General features: G+C 49.2%; 1 protein-coding gene across 1 annotated transcript; it reads left to right on the forward strand.

Moving 5' to 3' along the window:
* The first annotated feature begins 1,530 nt into the window (after nucleotides 1–1,530).
* LOC126635564 (cytochrome P450 4A4-like) lies at nucleotides 1,531–9,262 on the forward strand. Its single transcript, XM_050306924.1, has 13 exons — nucleotides 1,531–1,821; nucleotides 2,715–2,856; nucleotides 3,528–3,572; nucleotides 3,662–3,789; nucleotides 4,180–4,304; nucleotides 4,398–4,549; nucleotides 4,764–4,870; nucleotides 5,646–5,836; nucleotides 6,139–6,272; nucleotides 6,755–6,819; nucleotides 7,509–7,591; nucleotides 8,347–8,536; nucleotides 9,113–9,262. The coding sequence occupies exons 1-12, from the start codon at nucleotides 1,636–1,638 to the stop codon at nucleotides 8,513–8,515; spliced, it is 1,527 nt and encodes a 508-aa protein (XP_050162881.1). The 5' UTR covers nucleotides 1,531–1,635; the 3' UTR covers nucleotides 8,516–8,536; nucleotides 9,113–9,262.
* Nucleotides 9,263–9,943: the final 681 nt, after the last annotated feature.

Below are 9,943 nucleotides of genomic sequence, written 5' to 3' on the forward strand. Positions count from 1 at the left end.
GCAGACAACACTGGCAGTCTAACAAAAGGGTGTTTGCAGCCCAGGAACAGACTGAGAGTAGATCTTACAGCTGATATCTTCCAAGAGAAAAGTATGTTTCTAGAGCAGTCTTCTAGCACCAGCATGCAGAAGGAATGGACAGCAATCCCTCACATGCATTCATAGCAGCCAGACACTTTAAATCTCCCTGAGGCTGAAATGTGAATGGTACTGCCTACAACTACAACCTTGTCTTTGTAATCATTAATGTATGAACAGGCCGTGAGCCAGCTCAGGTAAAAGTCACTCCACTATGACACACTTTCGTGGAGTCAGGCAATTCCCAGACAGTGGGTCTTGAAACATTTGTTCATATATTCCTTCTGTCAAACAGGTTTATATATTTTCAGTGGGCCTGTGCAGGTTTGCTTCAGACAATGATCTCCGTGTCTCTACCACTGTAAAAATTATATATCTGAACAATGAACATCAGAAAAGCTGTAATTTTTTCAATTAAATTACTCTACAAGAAGAAAAAACATAGGTTTCAGTTGGACATGGCATATTTCAGATTAAAAATTAAAGGAAATTACACAGATATTAGAAGTCCTTTGTCTCAGAGATGTGTTACACTGAAGAGAACCACTAACAAAGTTCATCACTCCCTATGTAGTATGGAATGTGAGCTCAGATAACCAGCAGGATCTGCTCAGGGATTGCTAGAAGGGTCCTGCCTGGGTCCAAACAAGCACTGCGTTGGAGAGGTAAATGTGGTGATGCAGAGCCTTCTTTGAAGAGGATGGTGGGATGCCATGTGGAGAGGGGAAGGAGGAGTCACCAGGACTGTAGAGGGAACATGATCTTATCGTCACACCTCCCCATCAGGTTGGATGTGCTCTCAACCTGTTTTCAACCATTTTACTGCTCTGCAGCTCTTCCTCTCCTTGTCTTATCTACTGACCATGGCAATTCTTCTGGACAACAGTTTTGTCTCCTGGCTTGCCTGTGGTAGGAGCTCTTGGGGAACAGGGTGACGTCCCTGGTGTGCTGTTGGGGTTATGTCACCCAGCCCAGCAGAGCTGGGGGATGCTGCAGTCACTCAGGGCACTGCTGTTACAGGTGAAGGTGGATGAATCCATCCAGCCCACTCATTGGGAAGAGGTGGCCTGTGTGTTCCTCACTTCACATGGGTGGGTGAATGGCTTCTATACCTGAACTGTCTGTGGGGAGCACGGAGCTCAGCTAGAGAGCCAGCCTGGCTGCCCCTCACCTCCTCCCTTCCTCTGGCTTCATCCACCTGGGCATGGAGGATTGTGAGTGTGTGTTACAGCACTGCTGGGGTGCATGGGACTTCAGAGAAAGTGGGGAACGTGCACAGGTAGTTTGTTATCCACAGGTTGCAGGGATAGGTTGCAGGAAGCAGGTCAAAGGGTGAGTGGGAGCAGCAGCAATCGGGCTGCCGGCCGAGCTGACGCATTGTTTACCCTGATGTTTCCGCTGCTATAAATCGCTGTCAGCTCCACTTCACCAGGCTCAGCTCCAGCAGAGGAGGAGGGAGAGGGTTTTTACCTACACCGAGCTCCCCGTCAGGTGAAAGTGTGAGAGAAGCAGAAGAGAACAGGCAGCAGAAGGCAGTGTCAGCCATCCCACACCAGCATGGTGTCTCTGCTGGACAACATAGCCAGACCTTCTGCTGTGGTCCTGCAGCTGTCTGTGGTCCTTGGGGTAATCTTCGTGCTGCTGAAGGTGGCCCAGTTCTACCAGAAGAGGAAGAAACTCATCAAAGCTCTGGAGGCATTCCCTGGCCCCCCGAAACACTGGCTCTATGGCCACAATCACCTGGTAAGGAGTGAGCTGGGCTCGGTCAGGGTGGGTTTGTCCCAAGGACTGTGCAAGATATCAGCCAGGATAAGAAGCGCTGGATGGGCTGTGTGTGTCCCCTGCTACTGTCCCTTCCTACAGGAGAGGGCCTCTGCACAGGGAGTGCCAAGACTTCTGCAGGGTAAGAGGAAAGGTTACCTGGATATGAGATGTGCATCATTAGGGAAAAAAAAGAGCCAGGTTGTATTTGATCACGTGCTTAAACACAGAGTTAGGAGATTTCTTGGATTTTCGTGAAGTTACCTAAATATGAGCAACCATTGAATGTCTCTCTTGCACATTAAACCTTCTAGCAATAACAGTCTCTCCCCTACAGCCACTGAAGAAGACATGACCACAAAAGCAGGGCATTTTTAATGCAGCCATTTTCATTGCTCTATAGTGAAGATATTTTGCTTCCACACTGCATGCCCACCTTGCACTGCTGAAATTAGAGAACAGGGGTGTAACACCCTTGGTCCTCCTGACCTGTCCACCAGACCTCTTGGTATTGCCCATGACAGCTGTAGCTCCAAGAAACACCAAGCTGCTCTGAGCTCAGGCTGTCCTAAGGAGGCTCAACTGCAGCTGGCCCCAGCTGGGAACTCTCCACAGAGTTGCCTTGTGCTGCAGGGAAGTGATGGCTCAAGCAGCTTTGCCACCTGTGCACAGTCCCTTTGCAATGCCCATCCTCTCCTTCACCTGCAGTGTGAAAGCCCCTGCATGGCAAGTCCACCCACTCATGCTTCATTTCCCAAGAGAGGATGTCTTGCCTGTGCTTTCCATGACAGGGCAGATTTAACCTCTGTTCTCCCTGGCATGTTCTTTTTCTGCCTTTATTATTTATCTCCCTGATTAATTCTCATTCATTGTAGATATATTCTGAAAAAATATTACATCAACTAGTGTCGTGGGGAGAAGAATACCCCTATGCCTTTCCCAGATGGTTTGGACCAGTCCTGCCTACTCTAGTTGTCCACCATCCTGAATATGCCAAAAGCATACTTGGCCGAACGGGTAAGTCTCTATATCTGGGTTTTAGAAGTCCTACAAAAAAAAAATCATGGGAAACTTGCCTGGAGTCACCCCCTCTGCTGGCTTCCTTCACAGTTATTGCAATTCCTCTACAGCCCCTCTTCACAAACTCTCAGCCTGCCCCATGGAGCAGTTTGTATTCTTGTGCAGAACAGTGACCAGGGGCCTGTTCCTTTCAGTACCTTATCCCCATTTTCATTGGTCTTACTGCCTTCTATGGAATCTACCACCACTGTGCTTGTGCTTCCCAGTAAACCCAGTAATATGGGTGAGCTGGCATGGCAGTGGGTCTGAGAAAACACCTTAAGTCTTCCCCTCTGCTCCCTTCTGTGGAGCATAATGCCTGTGAATTGTACACACACGGGCATGTCCAGTAACTCACACTCATTATTCTCGACTTGGGATTTGCCATGGTCATTTCTTTTCTACATACATTTATTGTTCTACATTTCTCTGTTTTTTCAAGTCCATTTAGGTCATATTTGTAGATGACAACTCTTCAACTCTACCTCTAGTGGTAATCTACATACTGAAATGAGATTAATTTTACCTTGTGATTTAGAGAGCAAAATCTAATGTCAATTTATCCTGAATTTTCTTTTTAAAAATTCATTAGTCATTCATCCATTTCTGATATCTGCTTTGTTTTACAGATCCCAAGTCCAGTGTACCCTACAAATTCCTGCTTCCCTGGATTGGTGAGTCAAAAGCAGTGGTAAGGCTGCCAGAGAGAGCCATGATCAGAGCCTGGAGGAGCTGACTGAGCCTTTGCTGTTTGTGCCTTCAGGGGAGGGGTTGTTGATTTTGGATGGAGCCAAATGGTTCCAGCACCGGAAGATGCTCACCCCAGCCTTTCATTACGATGTGCTGAAATCTTACGTGACCCTGATGGCAGACTCGGTCAAAGTGATGCTGGTAAGAATCCCCACTCCTGCTACTTTTACCTTTCAGCTGTGCAACAGTGAAAATAATCAGATCTGGGAATGAGTGAGGGAGACTGCACTTAGTGTCTAGAGTTTTGAAGTTCTGAAATTGTTCCTCTCACCTTCCTTTGGACATTGCACTTATTTTTTTTTTTCCCCAATAAAACTAACCACTGCTAGAATATCCTTTGCTAGCCCAGGAGTGGTATACATGGAAAAAAACATGCACAGGAGAGTTTTATTAGATTCACAGGATATGTAGTCAACGAGGGCCTCTGCTTGCAGAAAAGTAATTAGCAGTGTGGATCTGGGAAGAGGGACAGGAATATGCAACCTGATTGTAGGTGGCAGCCTGTCCCTCCTTACCCATCTCCACCTCTAGGATAAATGGGACAAGAAGAGCACAGAGGAGAAGTCAGTGGAGCTCTTTCAAGATGTCAGCTTGATGACACTAGACAGCATCATGAAGTGCGCCTTCAGTTTTAATTCCGACTGTCAGACTGAGAGGTCAGTGCCTGAACTCTCAAATCCCGGGAAAGCAAGTGCTCCTGTTTCCCCCTCATGTTGCTAACGCCAGCTTTAACCTTGGCCTCATTACAGCAACTCACACTATTACATTAAAGCTGTTTTTGACCTGAGCTACCTCATGAGCCAAAGATTCCAGACTTTTTCCTTCAAGGATATCTTCTACAACCTGACTCGCAAGGGCCATGAGTTTCAGGATGCCTGCAAGCTGGCCCATACCCACACAGGTATTTCTCCCCATTTCTCCCCGGTCTCCCCCTTTCTCTCCTTTTCTTCCCAGCTGAACCTCTCCCCCACTTGCACCAGGAGTGTCTCAGAGGGGAGGTGCAGCAGGCACTGGCCAGAGGATTACACATTAAACAAGAGCCCAAGCTGCTGACCAAGTGGTCAGGTACATGAGGTCTCTGGAGAGGCATCTAACTGAGGCACTCTTCTCTGCAGATAAGGTAATAAAAGAAAGAAAGATGTTGCTCTCCAATGAGGAGGAACTTGATAAGATCCTGAAGAAGAGGCACCTGGATTTTCTGGACATTCTTCTTTGCAGCAAGGTGAATGTTTGAAGTGATCACATCAAATGCTAAAGAACACACTGAGGATGCATCAGTAGTGAAGCATCCAGGCCCTGGTTGAAATTCCTGGCAACAGCTTTACTCAATCCAGCTTTCCTAGCTCAGGGAAATGTGGATGGAAAGGGAAGGAAATATAAAGGTGTGAAAGGCGGTGAGTGAGCATAAATACCTTGGGCAGACTTTCACCTTCCTTGATTATTTCCATTGAGCCCACTAATAGTTTTAAAGAAAACACCTCTCAGAAACCAGAGAGGAATGAGGCCTTTGGAAAGGTTACAAGGAGAGCACCTTGTCTGTAGTCCTGTCAAGATATTTTCTTTGTTACTTTTGGTAGTTTTACTTTCAGAGATGTCTTCGGATACTCTGGAGAGAAGCTGCCATTTGTTGTTCAGGAGGGAGATACACTCTACTCACTCTTTCTGCAGCTGCTGCTTTCTTTCGTGTCTCAGTCTGAAATAAAAATCATCCAAACCAAACTACTGAAAAATGTAACAGGGACCACTGGTAGGGGATCAAAAAGGGTGTCCTTATGATGGGCTGGGAACTTGTGCCCCACTGAAGCCCAACTCCGCAGCCCTGTTGACTACAGAGTTGGCAATCAGCAGGGCTGACTGTTCTCACATATACTGGATATATTTTCTGATGACTTCCTGATGGACAGGGAAACACAAGCGACACCAAATCATGCAAATCCTTAGGGTATAAAAATAAAAGGCCGGTGTGCTTAGGAATGATGCTCTCTCCTCTTCATTAGGATGCAAATGGAGTTGGACTGTCTGATGAGGACCTGCGTGCTGAGGTGGACACGTTCATGTTTGAGGGTCACGATACCACAGCCAGTGGGATCTCCTGGCTCTTCTACTGCATGTCATTGCATCCAGAGTACCAGCAACGCTGCAGGGAGGAGATCCAGGGGATCCTGGGAGACCGAGATACCATTGAGTGGTGAGCCAGGACATCTTATTCATTTACCTTGAACTCTTTTCACTTACCCTTTTGTAGTCCCCCACAAAATTCTTCTCTCTAAATTGGAGAGATATGGATTTGATGGGTGGACTGTTCAGTGGTTGAGGAATTGGTTGGAAGGCTGGCATCCAGAGGGTGGTGGTCAACAGCTCAATGTCCAGACGTAGATCAGTGACAAGAGGTGTCCTCAGGGGTTCCATACTGGGACCAGTACTGTTTAATATCTTCATCAATGACATATACAAAGGGATCAGGTGCACCCTCAGCAAGTTTACTTTCAGGGAGGACCTTGGGAAGATGACCTACACCACGATGTGCATCAAAGAGAGCTTGCGCCTGTTCCCACCAGTTCCTTTCGTGTCCCGCCAGCTCTCTAAACCCGTCACATTTCCTGATGGACGCAGCTTGCCAGCAGGTCTGTTGAGTTTGTTCATCCTTCATGCTCCTGTCTGTGACAGGTGGGGCTTCCCTTTTCGTTCTGCTGTGTGGAGGGGATGGTGGGTCTTCCAGCCTCTCTTCTCTCTCCGAAGGGCTGTATGGGGCTACCACAGCTTGCCACCCCATGAGCCTGGAAAGGATGGCCAGAGAGAGTCCAAGGATATGCTCCAGGGCACTGGAGTGTTCACAGAGCTCACAGGGGACTTGTAGGGTCTTGTTGCTGGCCAAGTGAAAGTGATACATTTTTGATATAAAAAATGGGGCCCAGCTCTGAGGTCATTGTTTTGTCCATGTGAGGATTTCAGGAAGTTACTGGCCTGGACAGGCCAGGTGTCATCACTGTCAGATCTCCTGCAACAGCCCCTGCAGAGCCCAGGGAGAGAGACCATCCCAAAACCACCTTTCCTGCATCTTCACTCTGAGGTGTCATGAGCTTTTTTTCTCATTTTTGTTTTACAGGCTGCCAGGTTGCACTGAGCATATTTGGCATTCATAGGAACCGGGATGTCTGGGAGAACCCTGAGGTATTTCACCTTTGCAACAAGAAAGGGAAGATGATGTCTGAGCCCAGACACACATTTCACTTGTGCCTTGTTCAGCCTGTGCCTTCCTGCTGTTTTTTTTTTTTCCTTCTCATTCCAAGAGTCCATGTCCAAATGCAAAGTTCAATCGAGTTACCAAACACTCCAAAGGCTTTGAATGTGACAAAGTGCTGGGAAAAGGTGTTGAATAGTCTCTCTTCATGCATGGGGACATAGAGACACTCAGACTGCTTTCAGCTACCCTGGATAGCCTTAAATCTCAGAGTGGTATGAGAAGCCCCAAGCCCTCCAGGCAGTGTGTGATTCGAAGCTGATATTTTTGAGGCTTCAAAGAGTAACTGGAAAACTTGAAGGAGGGTGTGCAACTGCCTCCCTCCAGTGGCTGTCTGGAAAGCAAGGATCAGGCATCTCTGGAAACAAAGGGAGTCTGACTTTATCATCGCTGCCCTGGATGGGAAAACACCTGCAGGCGTCTTGGGGTTGTAGTGGGTGACCTGGATATCTCCAAGGAGAAGATCCACTCAGCAGCTTTGTAGAGAGATGTCTGTTAACTGCAACTCCCCCAGGAAGGGCAGAGACAGCATCCAGCCCTAACCTGGGGACCAGGAAAGAACCTGGTGCTGCTCATATCAGAACAAACACTGACCAGATGGTCTTTGTTGCTCCCATAGGTTTATGATCCCCTGAGGTTTTCTCCAGAGAACTCAGCACAGAGGCACTCCCATGCTTTCCTGCCTTTCTCTGCTGGACCCAGGTGGGAGATCCTTCATCCCTCTCCTTCCCATTAGGCTGCCTTGCATGGGAGACCTAGCTCAGAGCCAAGCTCCTGAAGCGAATCTTCCCTCAGTCTCCATGAGCCAGGTTGGCTTGGCCAACTCACACAGGTTTTCCACAACAGGATCTCCCATTACAGAATCTCCTCTAAGAGGATTTCCGTGCTCCATCAGCTCCAGAGCATTTCCAACACCCTAAGCTCTGTGGCCACTGTAGGCTTTCACACACTTTTCTTGTGGCTTTGTGGACACGTTTACATTTCCTGCTGCCTGCATTGGGAACACAGGCTCCCTTATTTAGGGGTGAATCTCAGTGCCCCTCAAAGTGAAGCTGGGTCCAAGACTCTGTGGTTCCCATGCTGTATCAGTAGACAGATGTATGATACTGAGGTATCAGTAACTTGCAAGAGGATCCCCACACTGAGCCAAAATTAACTTTTCTAAGGTGCCTGTACTTTCACCTGGATCCAGGCTGCACTTCCTAGTGAAATAAGCCCCCGTTCTCTCAATCTCATATCTTTTTTCATTGCTTTAATAAAAATTAGGAATATCACACACACACACACACACACAGAGCTGGGTACATTTTGGTGTGGCATCAGGGGATTCCTAGGTGAGCTGCGGTGCCATTCTCACAGCAGCTGGATGTCCCCCAGCTCACAGGTGGGCTGAGCCCAGTTTTGGGGGCAGGCAGGGTCAAAGGCAGCAGTCAGAGCACTCGTCATCCTCTCCCCAGGAACTGCATCGGGCAGCAGTTTGCCATGAACGAGATGAAGGTGGCGCTGGCCTTGACCCTGCTCCGCTTCAAGCTCTGCCCAGACCCATCCAAGCTTCCCATAATGATACCACAGCTCGTCCTCAGGTCCAGCAACGGGATACACCTGCACTTGAAGAAGATTCCCTGATCCCATGGGGCACCACGGCAGGTGGGCAAGAGCTCTCCCAAATACCACCCTCCACCCAGAGATTTAAGCACGGAAAGAGATCCACACTGTCCACATTGGATCTCTCCCACGTTAACCCCCCATCGTTGCTCTCCCAGGGGGCCCTCTGAGCCCTCTCAGACAAACACCAAACCCAGCAGGTCCAGGTCCCCTCCTTGCAGGAGGAGCAGCACTGCTAAGGAGGCTCCACAGCATGACTGTGGCTCACCTCTGTGGGCATCCTCCATGTCCTGATCATCTCCTGACTTCCAACATGCCCTCACACGCTGCCTGGCGGGACTTCTGTCACCCGCCTGTGGGTTTGTTCCATTGTCAGTCTCCAGGATGGGCTTGGCAGTGAACAATGCTGGCATGGTTTGCATGGATGTCTAAAGCCTGGGCGCTGCCCCAGCACAGAGTCCTTCCCCTGCCTCCAGCCTGGGAGTGCCAGGGCAGGAGAGCTCCTCCTGGCAGCCTCACTGCATCCCCATGCACCACCCTCCAAATTATTCCTGTTCTGGGGCTGGCACTGTGCCCACCATTATGGAGATGAAGGTCTGTGGTTTCTTTCTGCCCCAGCACTGAACTTCCTTGAGTTGAAGGCGCTCAGGAGCCAGCACAGAGACATGACACCAGCTCACCTGGAGAAAGCACTCATCTCACTGGAAACAACTGTGGTCAGCCTTGGCCTCATCTCCAAAACAAGAATAAAGCATTATGAGGATGCCCTCCAAGCATGGCTTTGGCTTCCTTTGCATTTGGGGGTCAGGGGGTACAGGAGGAGCCCCAGCAGGCCAGAGGCAAGGCTGTGCCCGAGGGTGCAGCCCTGTGAGTGTTTCCTCAAGCCACAGGCACTGTTTGCATGGGTGGGTTTGCCCCCTGATGAGCCTGAGGAGCCTGTTCCACACCTCCCACAACACCCATCACCAAGCCCTCACCTTTGACTCTGGGAGTTTCCACGGTAAGGAAACAATGGAAATGAATCTGTGGTCATACAAAACAATACACAAATACACTCCACACACACACAAATGCTGCTGGTAAGAACAAAACCAGCTTGCAAAATAAAACAAGTCCCAAGATGAAGCATGAGTCTGCCTCAAAACCTTTGCTGCAGAGGCTGAGAGCTGACCACTCAGTACATGAGTGACCTGCCCAAGGGGTGAAGGTGAGCACTGCCCCTGGGATCAGGCTTGTTTTGGGGATACAGGGAGCCTTTCCCCAGCACCAGCCAAGGTGGACCATCTGGATGAGCTGCGGGCCCAGGATGTGAAATGGATCACTAGGTGGCAGTGGGAGACCCAGAAAAAGCCCTCCTCCCTGGTCCCTGGTAAACCCCCTCTGGGCTCAGCAGGGAGCATGGCCAGGCCCAGCAAGGCAGCTGATGTGCCCTAATCCCTGGGGATATCT

This window comes from Myiozetetes cayanensis, unplaced genomic scaffold (assembly GCF_022539395.1).
Source record: "Myiozetetes cayanensis isolate MyiCay16 unplaced genomic scaffold, myiCay2020 scf12, whole genome shotgun sequence".
Classification (NCBI taxonomy): Eukaryota; Metazoa; Chordata; class Aves; order Passeriformes; family Tyrannidae; genus Myiozetetes; species Myiozetetes cayanensis.

Coding starts and splice junctions, on each gene's coding strand:
- LOC126635564 (XM_050306924.1), top strand. CDS start 1,636: ATGGTGTCTCTGCTGGACAACATAGCCAGACCTTCTGCTGTGGTCCTG. Junction 3,573..3,661: donor ATTCCTGCTTCCCTGGATTG/GTGAGTCAAAAG, acceptor TTGTGCCTTCAG/GGGAGGGGTTGTTGATTTTG. Junction 4,550..4,763: donor GCTGGCCCATACCCACACAG/GTATTTCTCCCC, acceptor TCTTCTCTGCAG/ATAAGGTAATAAAAGAAAGA.